We start from the raw sequence: 18,507 nt of genomic DNA, 5'->3' as shown, positions 1-18,507 counted from the left end.
GGTTGTTTCTGCATTCTGTGTTCTGTTCTATGGCTCCATATGTCTGTTTTTTGTGCCAGCACCATGCTGTTTTTGTCACTATAGCTTTGTAATACAGCTCAAAACCTGGGATTGTGATGCCTCCTGCTTTGTTCTTATTAGCCAGTATTGCTTTTACTGTTTGAGCTCTCTTTGAGTTCCTTCTGAATTTTAGGATTGTTTTACTCAGTTCTGTGAGGAACTGAGTGGCATTTTGACTGGGATTTCATTAAATCTGTGTATCAGCTTTGGGAGTATTGCCATTTGATGATATTCTGCCTATCCAGAAATGGGATATCTTTCCATTTTCAGATATCTTCTCCAGTCGCCTTCTTCAGAGAACTGTAGTTTTCTTTGCAGAGGTCTCTCGCTTGGTTAGGTTAATTCCTAAGTAGTCAATGTTTTATGGGATTGATTTCCTAATTTCTGTTTTGGTGTGTTCATTATTGGTTTACACAAATGCTATCAACTTTTGTGTATTATTTTTGTATTTTACCGTATTGCTGAATGTGGATATTAATTCTAGGAATCCTTTGGTGGAATTTTTTGGATCTTCAGCATACAGAATCCTATCTACCAGTAGTGTAATTTGATTTCTTCTTTTTGTATATGTATTCTTTTTGTTTGCTTCTCTTGCCTATGGCTTTGATAAATTTGTTATTTATGTTTTGAATCATTTTGTTGGGATTTTCAATGTTTTTGTTTCTCCTGTATCTACACGGTCAGTTTGTGTGTTAATTTCCTCATCTCTGGCTCATGGCTTCTTCGAAACTGCTGAGTTTCTTCCGTTGCTCTTGAATCACTTTGCAGTGCTCTGCTGTGGGGTGCTTGCCGCGCTCTCCCCTGGCCCTCCTGGGTCTGTGTTGGGAGAGTGGGGAGTCTTCGGGGGTGCAGCAGTTAACTGATCATCATCACGGATGGGACGTGGCCGCAGGCTCCAGGCCATCGGTTGGGTCCTTGGCATCTCCAGGAGCACACAGAGTTCTTGGGCTCTTCTTCGTTTGACTCTGGGCGCCACTGTAGGCTGATCTTGTATCTTTCTGCATCTTGCATTAACTTGGATTCAGCGCATGTGTAGTCTTTCAAGGAGCCTTGGCTCAGTCCTGCAAGAGCTTGTAAACACAAATACAGGAGGCTTTATGTTGCCCTGTTTTCTCATATTTGTTGTATAATTAATTTTTTTCTTCTTTTTTGGCATTGAGGTCAAACGGAGTAAAGAGAGTTTAGTGTCGACGTGAAGATCTTTTTAGTTGGGTTTTGTTTTCTAGTTATGTGTTCATGGCTCTGTCTGTACAGGGATGCTGTTCACTCCCACAAGTTTTTCAGTTTAATTAAACTGAACCCTGTCTTTATGTTGAAAGGAGAGAACTCCTCCTGGTTATTACAGTGTCAGGTGAACCAAGCAAACATCCACCATGAACACAACTTGTTTGGACCATTCCACCCTTTTGTCATGCCCCTGACAGATTACAGCAACACCGAAATTTGTGAGAATATTTTGTTTTGCTCATAATCCAAGACCCTTGTACATCAAAGCAAAGAGAGACAGAAAGCCTGTGGTGATCATGTCACGCTCCGTGTGGTGTACTGCTTGTGGGGCAAAACATCATTTGTTTATCATTCTAAAATTTCTTAGGAACGTTTGCTCATCTTGCGGAATCTTTGTAAAACAAGTTATGCAGAATCCAAGATTGGGCTGCGCATGGTCCTGGGATGTGTGAGGTGGGGGATGTGGAGAGGAGGGGAAAGGCCAGGGTTTGCCAAGGGGAAGCAGGAAGACAAGAGGCCGCAGGTCAGAGGAGAGTGGACCGGGGGTGGGACGCTGTTGGAGTTATTTGATAGCTGGAGAAAGAAAGGGCTGCTGTCTAGGGCACTTGGGGGAGTGTTTGTGTAGTCAGAGGGGGTGAAGATGGGGGCAGTGTATTCAGGGATGGCGGGGGGGGGGGGGGGGACTGTGAGGCTCTGTTCGTGGTTGTTTCCTGGCTCGTCTAAGCCCAGCTTTGTTAGCAATTGCCCTGCTGTGTCCTTAAATGGTGCTGTTAACGCGTAGCCCTGGTTCATTTTTATTCTGTTCTCTAGTGCACTTAGTCTCCTGTTATGTTTATGCCCTCTGACAGATGGAGAGGAGGGGAGTGCAGATGAGATAGTCAGGGGTAGAGAAATGCTAAGAGTAAGATCAGGGCCGAGTTGGAGAGGAGAGGAGATACCCTAAAAGAGAGAGCAGGTCAAACAGGAAACGCTTGAGACTTTCAAGTATTATCATCATCCAGGACCAGCAAGAAGAACCAAAGGGAAGAAGAGCAAGAAAAATGAAAACAGAGTAGGAAGAAGAGGAGATGGAAAAGGAGGAGGAGGAGTAAGAAGAGGAGGAGGGGGAGGGGAAGGGGAAGACAAAGAAAAAGAAGATGAAAAAGCAGAAACAACCACTCCCCTGGAAATGATAAAAAACCAAGCAGCGGAGCCCAAATCCCACAGATTAGCAGCGTTACAGTGGCTACAGCTGCAAAGTAACGGAGGTCACAATAGAGCCTCGCCTGGGTGCAGCAGCAACCTCGGTTCTCCCGGGCTGGGTCCACATGGCTGCCGCTGCCGCTTTCCGTGAGTCCCAAGGTTTCCTCCGTGGCCCGGCCATCGTCGGCCTGGAGCCTTTGGGTCCTGTCACGCTTGCCTGGCTGTGCCCATGCCCTGGCTTCCAGGGACAGGCGTGCCCCCCGCCCTGGGATGCACGTGGACCTGGTCATGCTGAGCGAGCCGGAGGGGAGCAGCTTCCACTTCTGGGGTTCTGATCTTGTTGCAGAGCCGGCTGCAGCCTCCTGCTGCCCGTCTGAGTCTGACCTGTGGGCACCCCGGCCCCCCCCAGCGGGGAAACCTGACAATCATGGTCAGCGTCCTGCCTCCCCGTGGCGTGCTCCTGTTGTCATGGGGGCACAGCTGGCTTGTGACTGTATGTGCTGTTAAAGCTGTCTTATGGGGGCCCTTCCTCCCCCCATACTTCCTCTGATGTCCCACAGATTCTGGGGGCAGGCTGTAGTGCATGGCAGTGAAATCCAACTCTGTTCCCTCTTGGGCTTCTTTGGTGCCCAGGGTTGGAGCTGCCTAACTTGGCTGTGCCCAGCGGGGACCATAGATGACTGTGGACTTATTTAACAGGACAAACTGGCTTCGAGGGGACACCTTACTCCTCCCTTGCTGTGGACACCAGATCTGGGGTCTGGTACTGTGAGCCTGGCGTGGACGGTCTCCCCTTTCCCACTTCCTCTGACCTCTGCATCGTCGTCCAACTGGGTCGTGCTTTCCTTCACCATCCTGTGTCAGACTTTATCCCGCTGGAGAAGAACTGCTTCCCCAGGCACCCACTCAGCTGCACCCCCGAGGCTGGCCACAGGGGATGACTCAGGCTGATTCTGCACAGGGTGCACTGAGGGGTGCTGCAGCCGGCGGAGAGGGGCAGGAGTGGGGTTTGGCTCTTCCCAGGAGCAGGATGATGAGGGAGCCCTCCGGGCACCTGGTCAGAGAGGGTCCCCGAGCAGGAACTGCAGGACACGATGGCCCTCACACCTGTGTGCTTTCGCGGCTGCTCTGGGGACTCAGGGCACCTCCCAGCCCAGCGCTGCTCCTCGCAGTGACCTGCTGCTTGATGTCTCCTCACTTCGCGCTTTATACTCAAATTCTCCAGGAGGAAACTGGATTCGTCCCTGTCCAGCCCGTCCAGCCGTCCTCCATTCATCCTCCTCTCCATCCTGCACCCCCTGTGCACCCTCGTAGGCACGTGTGCAGAAAGCTCTTGCTGTGTTCCAGGAGCTGTTCTCGGAGGTCAAACTGATGGAGCTGGAGAAATATGAGGCTTACACCCCAATGCTGTAAGGGGAAAGTGACAGATGAAAGCAAATGCACGAGAAGTGTATTTTCTCACTCTTATGAAGCGGAGGAGTGGAAGGTGGCCCGAGAGGCCGCGCTCCACTGTGGTCAGGCTCACGAGGGATCGGTCTTGTCTCTGGACGCCCAAGCAGAAATCCTCTTCCCAGGTTGCTTTCTGAGGTATGACTGTGAGTTTGGACAAACACGAGGTCAGGCAAGTGTCGCCCGGTTATGACAGAGTCCAGTCTCAGCACAGGAAGGATGCTCCCAGGCCCCGGTGTCCGCCTCCACTCTCCGAGCCCCTGGTCACCACTGCCCTCTTTCCCAGCCCTTGTTCTTGTCCCCGTCATTACATCTGGAGCATCATAAACGGAGCCACGTTTCATAACCTTGTGAGTCTGGGTTCATTTGCTGAGGTAATGCACTCGAGGGTTACCCACACTGTTGGGCTGTCAGTAGTTTATTCTTTTCCATTCTGAGCAATGTTTCGGTGTATGGAGGTGGTTCCGATTGTTTACCATTCATAGATGGAAGGACATTTGACTTATTTCCACATTTTGGAGCTAAAGCAGAGCCACTAGAAACATTTGTGTAGAGGTTTTTGTGTATAATGTAAGTATTCTCTTTTTTTTGAGATTAACCTGGGCTACTAAGTGGGTTCAGGGCCAGCCTGAACTGCATAGTGAGACCCTGGCTTCTCTTATACCATAAAGTGGGATTGCCGGATCATGTGGGGACTGTGTCTTAACTTAAATTTTCCACAATAATTGTGTAAGTTTACACTCCCAATAGCGTGTTCATTGTGAAATCTGTTCTAACATGTAAATGATACTCCCTTTGTATTTTCCTCACTAATCACATGGAGCGTTCCTTTATGTGTCTTTTGCCTTTTGTGAATCTTCTCTGGTGGAGTGCCTTTTCAAATCTTTTACTCTTCAAAAACTGAGCTGTTTTTGTTACTGAATTTTATAGCTTTAAAATATATTTGGAATTCAGCTCTTTTATCAGATTTTTGTTTTGCAAGCATTTGCCATTGATCTGCATTAAACAATTTTTTGACATTGTCTGTTAATGAGAGACCTTCCATTCTGATTTAAGTCCATGTTATGAAAGATTTAGGTTTTACCTTTGGGCCTATGATCCATTTTCAGTTAAATGTCATATGCAGTATGAGAGTGCCACCAAGGAGCACTTTTCTTACATCTGGTCACCCAGTTGTTAAAGAGACAATCACATCGCCACCGTGCCTTGGGGCGTGTTAACCACGTGTGTGTTGATTCTGCTTCTGACCTGTGTGACCCTTGTTTCCAGTCCTTCAGCCTCAGTTCTTGTAGCTCTGTGGCTGCCATCAGGAGTACATTTATCTGTCCCCTCTCCTCTGCCCCTGAGGATATGAGGCCACACTTGAGATGTGTGGCTGTGCCAATGGGTGGCACAAGTCAGGGATGTCACTGAGCATCCCAGAATGCACAGCACGGCCTCCTCTGACACACATTATCTGGTCCAAAACATCCCTGGCGCTGAGGTCAAGATGCCCATGTAGCTTTACACTCGGTCTTGGAGTGAGGTCGCGTGACCTCAGGAAGAGCAGTTTTGTAGATTCAAGGAGATTATGAATGCAGGATAATGCGAACCCTGGGCTTTCAGCTCACGCTAAAGAGATGCCATGTTCCTTGTCCTTTGTGGCTGCTCCTGGTCTCACCAAGATTCCTTCCCTCTGCAGGCTTCTCAGTGTGGCCTTTGCACTCCTCCTGGCCACTGTGGTGGCTCTGGAGACCTCCCTGCGAGTTCTCTGCCTGCCTGTCTGTCTATCAGTGGCACACAAAGTACTGTGTGTCTTGCTGCGGGGCTGGTATTTGCTTTGGTGACTGTTCCTTCCAGGTTACCTGCTCACTGTAGACAGCCCTCAGCTGCCTTGATCAGGGAGTACCTGTCCTGGGCCACTTTGCTCAAAGCAAATGACCTTGTGGGAGACTCCCGGGCTTATTCGGATCATGTGCTGCATGGCCCCCGGCCCTGGGGGCTCCTGGTCCAGATGGACCTCAGAGTTTGCTACTCCTTTTCTGAGCTGCGGGTCTCCCCTGTCTGCCATCCCTTCAAACACCTCTCATTCTGTAACCACACCAGCCGTGATGTTACAGGACCAGAGCATCAGCCCGGCAGCTGTGATCCTGCCCAGTGGTGCTCACGTGTTGACGGGGTCCACAGACATCCCGGCTTCCTGGATGGCACGACGAGTGGCTGCCGCTTCTGCCATGCTGCGGTTGGTGGGAGCTCCTGTGTGTTTTTTCTGTGGCTGTTTTCCTGCTACACTGGCAGAGACGGTGGCTGTGGTTTGCAGGGTGCCTTGGTGGTCCCCGTGTCCGAGGTCCTTGCCTCTTTGCAGGCAGCAGGTGGGTGCCAGTGCGGCCCCACATTGTGTTCCTGTATGCTCTGGGAGGGAGGCACTGTGGAAATGTCTCCACGTCTGATTTCCCCGTGCAGGTAGTGGCCCCTTCGCTAAGGGAGCAGGAGAAATTCTCACAATGCCTTCTTTTGGGCAGTTTTTATCGGGGAGGAGGAGACCTTTCTTCTTATGAAAATCCTATAGAAAGGCTGGTAAATCAGAAGTGTCTGCCCACGCCCAGTTCCACGTGTCCAGAAGTGGCTGCCCCGTGGAACTCACATTCCCAGCTCCCCTCTGTCCAGCTGGGGCCATGGGACTGGTTGTCACCAAGGAATGCGGCTGGCAGTGGCCCCTGAAGCTGCTGTTACCCCCTCCTCGTTTCCACCCCCGGCTCTGGGTTGGGCTCCCCCACCTCTGTGGGGTTCACCACCCCTGTGGGGTAGTAGCTGTGGTCTTGCACCACTAGAAGCTCCAGAGAGTGCCAGGGCCCTGGGGGCTGGGCCTCTCATTCAGACTCTGGGGGCGGAGAGAGAAATCCAGAAGCCTGTGGCCCTGGTCTCCGCAGAAGGCCAGGACTGCTTAGTACAGTTGTCCTCACCCACTCATCTCAGAATGCACCCCACTCCAATGAGCCATCCCGGAGCTCTGTACCCAGAGGACCCAGAGTGGGAGCAAAAGTTCTGTAGTGTCTGGAGGGATGGATGGGAATACTCAGAGTGCTGGGATGTTTTGTGAGTCTGGACCAACTCCCCATGAGGAATGCGGATACCATGTGCAGATAGAAATATGAAAGAAAGGCTCTAAAAGATTTATTATAGTAAAAGGCACACGGTCATTAATCCCCTTGAAGTGCTCCAGATCTTCCCCTCACTGGGGACACTTATGCCACCATTCTCGGCAGTGTGTCTTACTGGAATAAGGTTCCTTTTTTTTTTTTTTTTTTTTTTTTTACTGTAATGCTCTCCATAGTTGCAATCGTGCCGTGTCCTACACCAGGCTGCGCCCTCATGCACCCCATCAGCTCCTGGACCCCAGCAGCGGTGGGGAGCACCATCTTGGCTTTTTGTCTGCTGCCTTGGGTGAGCAGCGGAGGTTGGCAGTGACCTGCAGTGACTTGTCCCTCCCAGGGAGCCCAGTGAGACACAGGCTCTGAGCATCCTCTTGGACTGAGAGCCAGGCCTAGGAGTGAAGCAGAGTTGCTCTGGGGCCCCCAAGGAGCAGCAGGTCCTGTGGATCAAGCTGGCTGGACAGGGATGTCTGAAAGTTTTGCTTGCAAGGGCTGCTGGACATGAGCCACAGGAGCAGGGCAGAAAGTCAAATGGTGTGTGTGTGTGTGTGTGATCTGGAGGAGCCGAAACTGTAGCAGGGAGGCAGAGGGAGGCTGGGTCAATCCAGGCCCCCCGTAACGGGGTCCTCTACTGGCTTCTGGCCAACACCTGCAGTTGGGAGGCCAAGCTCACCCAAAGACCCAAATCGATGGGATGCAGTGAACAGGAATTTGGTCACGGATATTAGTGGAAAGGATGTGGGCTGGAGTAAGAAGACTGTCATCTGGGGCTGGGCCTGGCCCTGCCTTCCTGAGCCCAGGGCTGGGAGTCCCAGCTCCCATGGCCAGCACTGGGCCTGCATGTGCCCAGGAGAAAGTCCAGAGCCTGTGACTTCTGCTTTCTCTTGGACAAAGCACCTGGATGGGCCCCAACCGACAGCTTTCATCTCAAGTGCTGTTCAAATAACATCCAGGTCTGGGCCAGAATTTTGTAGACACAGCTGCTGACTAATGAAGAAAAAAAATCACCAACTGCCCACTCTGGCCAATCACTTGCAAGGGCTGCTGGACATGAGCCCCAGGAGCAGGGCGGGAAGGGTTCCCACACCGGGAGCCGTTCTTCCTCTGGGGAAACGCTCCTGGATTTCAAGAGCAGGGGACTTAAAAATGACCCATTCTCCACCAACATCATGGAGGCCTACTGCATGCTAGACACCTTAATTCCAGAAATGTGGCCACCTCCAGCCCACTGCCTCATGCTGGAGGCAAGACTGAGTGTCTAAGACGCGGAACTGATCGAAGCCCTTTGTGCCCATGACTCTGAGATACTGCACCTGGTGTGACTGTAATTACCTCGGGTGTAATCACAGGGGAGTGTTCAGATCCTTCCGCAGGGCTGGCCGCCCCTGGCCAGGCATTAGAAAACTGGCCTCCTGCTTAGGAGAGATCAAAGTCACCCCTTGCTGCAGTCCTAGGGTCTTGCAGTAAACGAAGCCACTCAGCATGATGTGGTTTCCTCAGAAGAAAGATCCACTGAGCTCTCCGACCGCCCCCCAAAACAGCCGTGGCTCTCATTTGTGGGTGCCAGGGAGCCTCCCCAAGGTGCTGGGCAGACAAGCTTGTGGTACCTCCTGATCACTGAGTTGCCTGTGCAGTAAGCTCCCTAAGGCCTAGCAAGGGTTCCACTTAATTCCAGGGTGTTGCTCTGCTGTTTATACACAAATGTTTACAGCCACAGCTGTTATTACCACCAATGATCACAATCGTAATCTCTCCCCACTTAATTGGTGCCAGCATGATCGAGACAGAGTGTAGAACTTATCATTAGACAGAGAGCCCTTCCCCTCTTAGGACTTGGGGAGCGCGCTGGGGTTTTATGGGCATCCTGCGTGGCACGATAATGCCTGCAAATGAAATCTCTCTAAATTCAAGCTCTTGCAGCAGTGATGTCATTTAGCTGTTCCGAGGTGAGTTTGGCTTGACAAATAGCAGTGTCAAGAAGACTGCACAGATTCAACTTTGGGGACCCCAGGCTTACCCAATTTGGAGAAAACTCATTTAAAAAAGAAAGTCTGAGGTTCCAAAAGAGGTGCGGGCGCCATCGGGCTGCAGAGGGGCTCTCAGCGTGCAGCCTGCCCCCTCTGCTGTCCAGGTTGTCCCCAGCTCGCAGCCGTGGCCCTGGGCTCCCAGTCTCGGGGCCTGGACTGGTGACTGCTCTGAGGGGGTCAGAGCCTGAGCCAGCGAAGGGGTCTCCGCAGGCCCTCGGCTGACTGGGAGGCTGAAGCCAAGTTTGCTCTGTGGGTGGTTTATCTAGGTACTGTTTCAGTCTTCTCCTTTACTGCTTCTTAAAAATGTCAGAGCTTGGGGAAGATGCCTGAACCTTCCACATAGCTGACTCCTCTCCTCTCCTGAGAGGCAGGAGGCTGCTCCACGCCAGCCTGGACAAGCGGCAGCCTTGCGGTGGCGGGGTTGGTGGGGGGGACCTGCTCCTTCGTATCCCCGAATTTTCCTGCTGTGCCTTGCTGTCCCCCCTCCCCCAGGTACCCTGTCCCTACCCTAAGCCCTTTGGCTCTCATTTCTTATCTTTCTGGTGTCCTGATAATTTTTAAAAGAAAACAGTAGTTCACTGCATATTAATATTTATACCCTGTTCTGCTAGCTACCTTGTTCTGTAGGTCTTCTGTGCTTTCAGCTTGTGTTGGGCCATTGTCAGACGATTTCATAATGAGCTATAGATACTCACTGCCAATATCTTGACTTTTGTGTTTGATTTCATACTTCAGGCCATCTCTTTCTCTTTCTAAACATGTTGCACAGTCTATTACAAAACAGTATTTGAGTGAAGGAGTGACGATTTGGGAATTTCAGGCCTCTTGCTGACGTAAGTAGGGAAAGACTTGAGCGAACCCAGCCTACAACTCCCCCTTGACAGAGCTGTCACCATCACCTGAAGCCTCATGGGACTCTTCCCTCGTGCAAGCAGTGTGACACGTTGCAAAACCCATTTGACTGCTCTCTAAATTCTTCATGAATACCTCAGAATTTTGCATGGAAAAGTTTCTGAGTTGAAGAAAAAAGTGCAATGGAATTTATTGCTTATTGATATTTTCAATCTTTTTTGAAAGAATGGTGCAGTATCAATCATTGTAGGAGGCAAGAGAAACACTGCCACTTGATAAATGATGTAGTGACCCTCATGCAAATTCCTGGCAGGCTGTCTGGGAAGACTTCTCCGTGTGCTTGGGCCGAGTGGTTCCCGTATAACCCCACTGCATTTAAGATCAAGTTTCAAAGAAGCCCTGTTTGGGGCAGTGAACTTAGCTTTAAAAATACTCTATGGAGACTGCGGTTTTAAAAGACATAATTGGGCTGGGGCTTTAGCTCAGTGGCATAAGCACCTGCCTTGTAAGCAGGCGGTCGTGAGTTCGATCCCCGGTACCAATTAAAAAAAAAAAAAAGACATAAGTTAACCTCAGTAACTATCTGTTTCAAATTAACACACAGCTTATATAATTTGAAAAAGAAAAGCTTTTTGGATATATATTTTATTTGACAGTGTTTTAGAATATCATACAGTAAACAAGATTTCTGTAAAAGTTAATTTATCCATAGTGGTGCGTTTCATAAAAATAGTTGCTCACTTACAGTCTTTCTGTGACTATTAATACATGGAATTATATTTATAGAGATACAGCTGTACAGGGTAAATTCTCAGCTACCACTACACAGAAATATTATTTGGGGTGGGCTGACATGTGTGCCGTTTTCACAGGTTATGGATTACAGCCGCATGAAGCAATTGCTGCATGAGGGTAGCTGTGAACTGTGGAAATTAGAGTTTATGCAAGCGTAATCTCAATTTTTTTTTGTTTTTCCTTTTGTAACACATGAGAAATAAAGGTCGGAGGATACAGTACCAGGACGTGCAGCTACACTACAGAAGCATTGTCCAGAACCAGCGTCAATAACTTAATGGCAAACTAGACTGGATTTCTAGCCCGGGGGAGAAAGACTGAGATGAACCAAGAGGATTACAGACTGCTACATGTGTTTGTGCTTTTGTTTATGATGGATGGATTTCATTTTGGGAAACTGCTTTTATGAGCTGCAAAACCTCTACACGAGGCTTCCAACCACACTCTCTCGTCAGACAGCTACTCCTTGGCCGGATGGAAATCACTCAGCTCAGGTTCCTGCACTTGGGAAGAGAGGGGAAAAGTCGGTGAGAGTGGCCGCTGTGTGTGACCTCCCCGGGGAACCTGCCTGACCAGGAGACCAGGAGGGGCCTCCTGTCTGCGCCCTGGCTCTGGCTAGCAGCAGGCCACGGGAAGGAGGAAGCCTTGTGTGTTCAGAGCATCATAAAGACGCTGCCTGAAGAAACATTTCACCTTCTAGTATGTGTAGCTTTGACAAGTACCGACAAGGACCGAGAGAGAATCAACGATGCTAACGTTCACAGAGACACCCTAAGGCAGCGGGGAGGAAGCAGCCCCGGAGATCCCCAGGGGATCAGGCAGAGACAGACGCAGACATCTGGGGGTTGCTCATGAGGTAAAGAACTTAGCAGAGTTCAGGACCCCAAAGCAAATGGAAAACAAAGGTGGAGGGTTCAGGAAGAAAGAGGAGCAGAGAGGAAGGCCAACAGGACTCCTGTCCTTTAATGAAAATAAATTAGTGACCTTTTACTATTAGAGGTTCATCCTAAGCTGCGATGTGGGACAGAGTGTCCTCGCCTCTCTTCTTGTCAAAGTGCAAAGGGGGCAGGGGAGTGGGCGTGGGGGAGCCGGGAAGACCATGAGAACTCGCGGGGCAAAGCCTGTGCACACAGGGGCCGCAGCGTGGCAAACGATGCCACCGATTGTGGTCTTTCAATTACAAAACGGGCATTTCAGAGGAAAATCAATACGAGCTATGGGCTAAACTGCAAAATTCAGACTCATGGCAAACTGTTTCCTAGGATACAATTTTTAAAACCTTTTTTTTCCTACCACTGAAAATGCACAGAGTATGATTGGATCACAGGAACGGCAGTAGAAATGGCATCATACCGAAGGACTCACTAGTGCTACCTCGTCCTGGGGAGGCGGGTGCGCGTGGAGAGGTCGTGGGTGAACAGTTTCCAGTGTTTCGGAGAAACCCTTTCACCCCTGTCTAGATACGTCAAGGACAATTTATATACAACGCTTCAGATCGATTAAAAGATAGATTCTTGTCTCAGGGTCTGCTTGCTCCGTGCAGTGTGAATTTTTTAAGGCGATATTCCAGTTTGTGATTGCTTTCTCTCGGCTGCTTTCTCGGTGCAGCGTCCGAGGGCCACCGAAGCCTTCGTGCTGCGGGGAATCCATTCTTTCTTGCTCGCTAAAGCTGCACTGCACTGTCTCTGTGATGTTCTGTGAGATCTTTTGGTTTTTCCACAGCTGTCCAGGTCCCCGGCAGCCGGGCCTCAGGCCTCGGACCTCGTGGACCCGTGCGTGCGTGTGACAGTGACAATAAATTAAAACGCCAGAGCAGAGCCTGGGGAGGGCCGGGGACCCTCACCGGCTGGCGGCCGAGGCGCCCGGCTGGAGCACGCCCTGCAGGCGGTCGGAGCCCGGCACCTTCCAGGGCCCCGGTGCCAGGGCCGCCCTGCGCGCCCCGGGTCCCGACCCCGGCGCGCCCCCCTGGGGCCGTGGGCCAGGTGCCGGGCGGGGCCCCTCCTTCCCGCCGCCGGGCGCCTCCTCCTGCCTCGGCCTCCTCGAGCGCTCGCTCTGCTCCCCGAGGCGCTGCTTCTTCTGGCCGCCGGCCGGGAGCTCCTTTGGTTTCCTAACGTCGTGTTCCCTTTTGAAGTCCCAAGCCGGGTCCGGGCTCTTGGAGTGGGCAGAGTCGGAGGGCGGGGCGAGGTGCGGTGGCGAGGATGGAGAGAGGAGGTCCTCGAGCGAGACGCCTACTTCCGGCAGGCCTGGGCCGGCGGCGGCAGGAGCGCTCCGGGCGCCGGGTTCGTCTGCGGACACGGAGCACAGCGTTAGGGGCGCGCGAGCCCGGGCTGCATCCCGCGTCCTCCCCTGCACCCCGCATCCTCCCCTGCACCCCGCGTCCTCCCCTGCACCCCCGTGGTTGCCCCTGCACCCTGCAGCCTCCCTGGTACCCGAGGCCTCCCTTGCACCCCCCGTGGTTGCCCCTGCACCCTGCAGCCTCCCTGGTACCCGAGGCCTCCCCTGCACCCCCCCGTGGTTGCCCCTGCACCCTGCAGTCTCCCTGGTACCCGAGGCCTCCCCTACACCCCCCGTGGCTGCCCCTGCACCCCGCGGCCTCCCTAGGACCGGGGGCCTCCCCTGCATCCCTGTGATTGCCCCCTGCTGCCCGGGGCGCCCCTCCCCCGCACCAGCACTCCGGGCTGGGACCCCCAGCCTTCTTGGACCCCTCGGAGGTACCCGCAGAGCCTGAGCGGCCTCAGCGGTTACAGCGTTCTGTGCGCGCTGACTCCAGGGCGCCTGGACACAGAGTTCTCAAACTCAGATCGGAAGCACCCAGGGGTGTCCCGGGGTCCCACAGCAGAGCCCCGGGCCACCGCCGGGCGCCACCAGGTGGCGGAATGTGAGGCTTGGGAACCAAGGCTTGTCTGCCTCCTCCCGCGAGGAGAGTGACTTTCCAGCCGCTGGGTGTCGCTCAAAGCTCGAGTCTCAGCGCCTGCACCTGACCTCAGAACACAGATCAATGCATCTAAAAACTACCCTTGTTATCTTGCCTTAAAACAAAATCATGGTCCTTAATTTTTTTGTGTGTTTCTAACATGGGAGGCCCCAGACTAAGATAAATGATTCTTTCTAGGAAGCCTATTTTCAACATTTGTTTAGGATTTCAAACTCTGCTTTCACAAACGGTGAAGACAATTTACAACATCCAAACACACATAAAGCAGAATGATAAAAAAGAAAAAAAATTTAAAAAGCAACTGCTGGCTGGCAGCCCAGGAGGGGGGCAGATGCGTCAGGAATCAGATGAGTTAGTTCCCACCAGGAGTGACAGCGATACACCAAAGGAAAGGAAATTCAACAGGGCCCCCTCGCCATTTGTGAGGTGTATGTCTGGTGAGCTTTGGAGACCCTCACATTTTGTCCTGCTATTCTAGGGTTACATGAGGGGGCACCAAAGAAGACTCATGGGTCCCGGGGCCTGGGGTGGGGGCCTCCCTCTTTAGCAGGATTCAGCACTGGGCTGGGGGATGCAACTCTGAATTCCAGCCTCTGTAACCTGGTCAGACACCTTGGGGAATCCCCTGAGGTCCCCAGCCCTGAATGTCAAGGGTCTGCTCTGTTTTAAAGTTAAATGTAACTGTCCAACTGTTATTATTTTTTGTTTTATTTGCACCAGAAATCAAACTCAGGACCTTGTGCTTGCCAGGCTGGCGCTTACGCCACTGAGCTATATCCCTGGTGGGTCTGCTTTGTTTGGAAGCTGGGGATTCTCTGTGATAACTTCGATAATCTGTAAAGGGGTGGGCAGAGGAAGAGGGCTGGGGTGCTGACTTTCCCAGTCATTATGGGCATCTTTAGAACATCAACCCAGGTATGAAGAAGCCTCTCCTTCGATGTGAATTTGAGCGGGGTATTCGGGGCACCAGGCATCTTCATTCTGTAGACTGATGTCAGTATTGTTTTCACATAGTGAGTAGAAAATTCTAGACAAGCACCGGAAGACGGAAGCTCTCAGTGGCCGCTACCCCTGATTGATGGGCCTTGCCACTCTGGACTAAGCCCACCAAGGGCCTACTACGCCTCACTTTTTCCTTTCCAAGCCAGGGATGCAATGTCTGATTGCATGATGTAGACTTTTGAGGGGCAGAGCTTTTTGCAACTGGAAGCCCAGGGGTGACCGTCAGTACCCCTCTTCTGTGCCCCAGAGGCTGCCTCCTCACAGGCTGGGCTCCCATGGCAGCTGCTGCTGAGGTTCTGAGTTATGCCATGGGTCCACACCCCCACGTATCATGGTTCCTGGGGGTGCTCTTGGGAGATCTCAGGTCTCCTCAGTTAGCATGGCTGCAGTGGAGTTCAAACACAAACCCCCAGATGAGGGACAGCGTGGCACCTCCACCCGCCCGGGAAGGTCTTGCCTTAAAGAGTTAGAAGTGGCCCAGAAAGGCCCGGCTGGCCTCTGCCAAGGACCCTGGTAATTATGTTCCTCATTTTCATAGCTCTTTTCCTCACCATTACATCCCATGCGGTGCAGTCAATTAGCTGGACTTAAATTACTTTGGAGACTGTGGAGAGACTCACAGTATCCACACCATTTTCCAGGGAGGAACTGAAGTGGAGAGAGGTTAAGTAACATGGCCAAGATGACACCGTGGCCTGGTCAGGAGGAAAGCTTGGGGGTTTCTTTTCTGTTTTTACTTCTGAAAAAATTGTCTCAAGCTGTCGCCTTGCAGATCAGTAGGATCAACGCATGTGAATGGTCGTGCTCAGGGACACTGCTGGCCACGGGAGCTGGACGCGGCACTGGACAGAACACTTAGCAGGGTGCCCGTGATTTGCTGGCCTGCAGGGACCTTGCCCTCCTCTTTTCTTCTGCTCTTCCCTCCCTCGAGCGATTCTCTTACCCCAAACCAAAAGGTGAATTTGTTCCCAGTACAAAGGGCTGCATCAGAGTACAAAAAGATTGCTCAAGAGCTTGTTTTCAGATCGTGAAATGATCAGCCGTGGGAGAATCCAAGGGCCACTTGTTCTAAGGCACCGCTCTTTCAGAATAGATCATATTTTTTCTGTCTTTTTGAGACAGGCCTCACTATGCAGTTCAGGCTGGCCTTGAGCTCACTTTGTAGCCCAGGCTGGTCTTGAACTCACAACAATCCTCCTGCCTCAGCCTCCTGAGTACTGGGTTTACAAGCATGCGCCACCACACCCAGCTCAAGAATATTAATCAGAAACTAAAATTGCTACACCTGGAGCTGAGTGCCTGAGGAGATGGACCTTGGTGCGTGGTGGAATCCCTTTCAGTTTTGTGCAGAGGAGCTGTCTAGCTCGGTGCCCGACCTTGGCAGGTGCTCCCCAACCGGCCTGCCCACCCCGAGCTGAGCTCAGCTGTGGACAGGAAGAGCCCTCTCTAGCTCTTCAGATTCTAGTTCTCAGGAAATCTCGACACATGGAAGACGGAAGACGGCCAGGCGCAGTTCCCATCCCTCCAGCCCTGTATGTGTCATCTTTCCCCGTCTTTCCTCCCTGCTCCCTTTCCATCTCCTGCTCTCTGAATCCGGGCACTGGTTCAGGTGTGATGGGGCAGCTGAGGAAGAGGGGCTCCCGGGTGTCTCTCCGGCCGAGACACTCACCTAAAATCAGAAGCAGCAGAGTCCCTCCGACCAAGCGGCACTCGGCCACTCCTGGGGTCTGCTGGGGACTTTTCAGTCCCTTTGTCCAGTGTCACCAGGCCCTGGGGCCCGAAGCAAAAGGAAAAGGCCTCTCCTTCCATGCTGGCTTCCTCATGGCCCCGCCAGGCTCCATGCCCCGACCGCTGCCCTCAAATCCAGAGGCTGAGCCTCTGTGCTCTTCCCGATGCTTTGTCCTCCACCTCTACACAAGCCAGGGCTTCGGGAAACAGCTGGCCCGTGGCTCTGGCCACAGCCCGCTCTCCCACTCTGTGCCCTGGCTCTCTGGTTCGGCCTCAGGGGATTTTCTTTCTCCACTGTCTCCTGAGCATTGCCCTCTGTCCCCAAGGCTCTCCTGCATGAGAGTGCACGCCAGCTCTGTGAGGTGTGTCACTGCCTAACTGCAATCTCATGACAAGCCCCAAACAGAAACCGTCCTCCCTGAGGATGACCTGGGTCATGCCCATTTCTTTGCTCCCCCTCACATCACAAGCCTGCTCAACTGCAATCTTGCGTCTTATTTCCAAATACATGTGGATGCCACGGACTTATCTTCATCTCTGTTTCCTTTTTTTCCCCTGTGCTGAGCCTTTGGACTGAGCTACAGTCCTAGACCTTTTAATTTTAATTTTGAGACAGAGTCTCACAAAGTGACTCATGTGCCCAGGGCTTGATCCTCCTGCCTTGGGCCCTAGACTGCTGGGATCTAAGGTCTGCACCCCCACGCCTGGCTAGCACCCCCTTCACTTTCCCTACAGTGGTGCAAAAGTACAGGGCTGCCCTCCAGAGGAGGGGACCCATGTGGGGCGCTCAGCTGATTACAGACAGGCCACCAGGTGGACAGCTCTCTAAACTCTCACGGAGATGGCAAAAGACAAACATTTCAAAGAGGAACCTCAGGGCTGTTCAGAAAAGGGAAGCAGAGTGGGGTGTACAGCACACGCCGACAGCTAAACTGACCACCCACCCGGGGGACTGGCCAGCAGACCTCCTCGCTCTCTGCAGTGGCCGCGCCCCATCTCCCTGCAGCTCCACAGTGATCTTTTTGAGATAACATTAAATCTCGCCATTGCCTACTTCTGACTTCAGTGGGTTCCCGCTGCTCTCGGATTAAAACCCAAAATTATTAATATAGCCTACAAAAGCCGCGGCCTGCTGCCTGCGGTTCAGGTGCTTGGGTTTCCAGCTCCCTGCGTGTCCCCCTGCTGCGGGGCTCCCCCAGGGACTCAGCCTCCTTTGGGACTCTCGATGTCACCCAGAGGATGCCAAGCTTTCCTCAACAGCATCATCCTGGTTTTGTTTTCTCAGTCCCAGAAACTCGTCAGGATACATTTGCTTATCTAATGAATCTCATGTGTGGGGCAAGCTGGATGCTCTTTGAGGACGATGACCACATGGACCTTGTCTGTCACAGTGTACCTAATGCCCAGCACCCGGCCTGACCCTCGAAGAGGTGCTCGATGAATATTACATGAGCGAATAAATCTGCTTTGCAAACAGACCGGGAGGCCCTGCCAGCAGATGCCTGCTGGAGGAAACATTCAGGGCAAAAGAGTTTCCTCTAAGTAGGATCTGTCAGAAGCTGGCTGGGGAACGTGACTCTCCTCAGTGTGGAGAGGAGGGTGGCTGTCAAATGGCGATGGTGTTTAACGGAGTGGGAAGAGATCAGCAGGGACCGGGAGGCGGCAGGAGGGGGGACCCCTGGGAGGGGGCTCCAGGTCCGAGGCCGGGCAGGGACCCGAGTGCACTCATGTTCTTTCCTTTGCCTGCAGCGTCAGCGGGGAGGATGTAACGGCTCTGCTCAAAGGAGCATTGTTCCCGAGGAGTCACTCACTACCGTGTCGGGGGACCTTGTGGGGACCCAGAGGTGAGACGGACGCCAGGTGTCTTGCGCTCCACTTCGAGAGGTGGGATTCTCTTCCCTGCTAGGGTTGGACTTCTTCCTTTCCTACTGCCATTTCTACCAAGTGTGTTTCTTCCCTAGATCATGGACTGATTAATGCCTGAGTACATAGTTTGTGCATATACACACAGATTACACACACACACACACACACACACACACACACACACTCATTATTTTAGGAGATGATATATGATTTCTTAAATTACCTCAAAGGAACCCAGCAGTGATGAAAAACA

The 18,507-nt window shown here is 52.3% G+C and overlaps 1 protein-coding gene and 1 long non-coding RNA gene across 14 annotated transcripts in view; one reads left to right on the top strand and one right to left on the bottom strand.

The window, feature by feature from the left end:
- LOC134472469 (uncharacterized) overlaps window positions 1-18,507 on the top strand; it is a 60,723-nt gene that overhangs the window by 14,446 nt on the left and 27,770 nt on the right. The window contains exon 2 of one of the 2 annotated variants that reach the window (XR_010042292.1): window positions 18,138-18,232. This is a non-coding gene — a long non-coding RNA (uncharacterized LOC134472469). Of the gene's footprint in view, window positions 1-18,137; window positions 18,273-18,507 lie in introns of both variants that reach the window. The other variant, XR_010042293.1, reaches the window with a different exon arrangement.
- Window positions 10,558-18,507, bottom strand: part of Magi2 (membrane associated guanylate kinase, WW and PDZ domain containing 2) — a 1,223,070-nt gene continuing 1,215,120 nt past the window's right edge. For 8 of the 12 annotated variants that reach the window (XM_063233871.1, XM_063233916.1, XM_063233891.1 and 5 more), the window contains one exon: window positions 10,558-13,008. In XM_063233871.1, coding sequence (XP_063089941.1) covers window positions 12,563-13,008 — 446 coding nt within the window. In that variant the 3' untranslated portion in view covers window positions 10,558-12,562. The remainder of the gene's footprint in view (window positions 13,009-18,507) is intronic. The other 4 variants (XM_063233926.1, XM_063233884.1, XM_063233923.1 and 1 more) reach the window with 1 other exon arrangement.

The sequence above is a fragment of the Cavia porcellus genome, unplaced genomic scaffold (assembly GCF_034190915.1).
Source record: "Cavia porcellus strain 051 isolate PalLab524CR breed Dunkin Hartley unplaced genomic scaffold, mCavPor4.1 scaffold_2, whole genome shotgun sequence".
Classification (NCBI taxonomy): Eukaryota; Metazoa; Chordata; class Mammalia; order Rodentia; family Caviidae; genus Cavia; species Cavia porcellus.
Note: the sequence above shows the minus strand (reverse complement) of the source record. Positions and strands in the feature narration are given on the sequence as shown.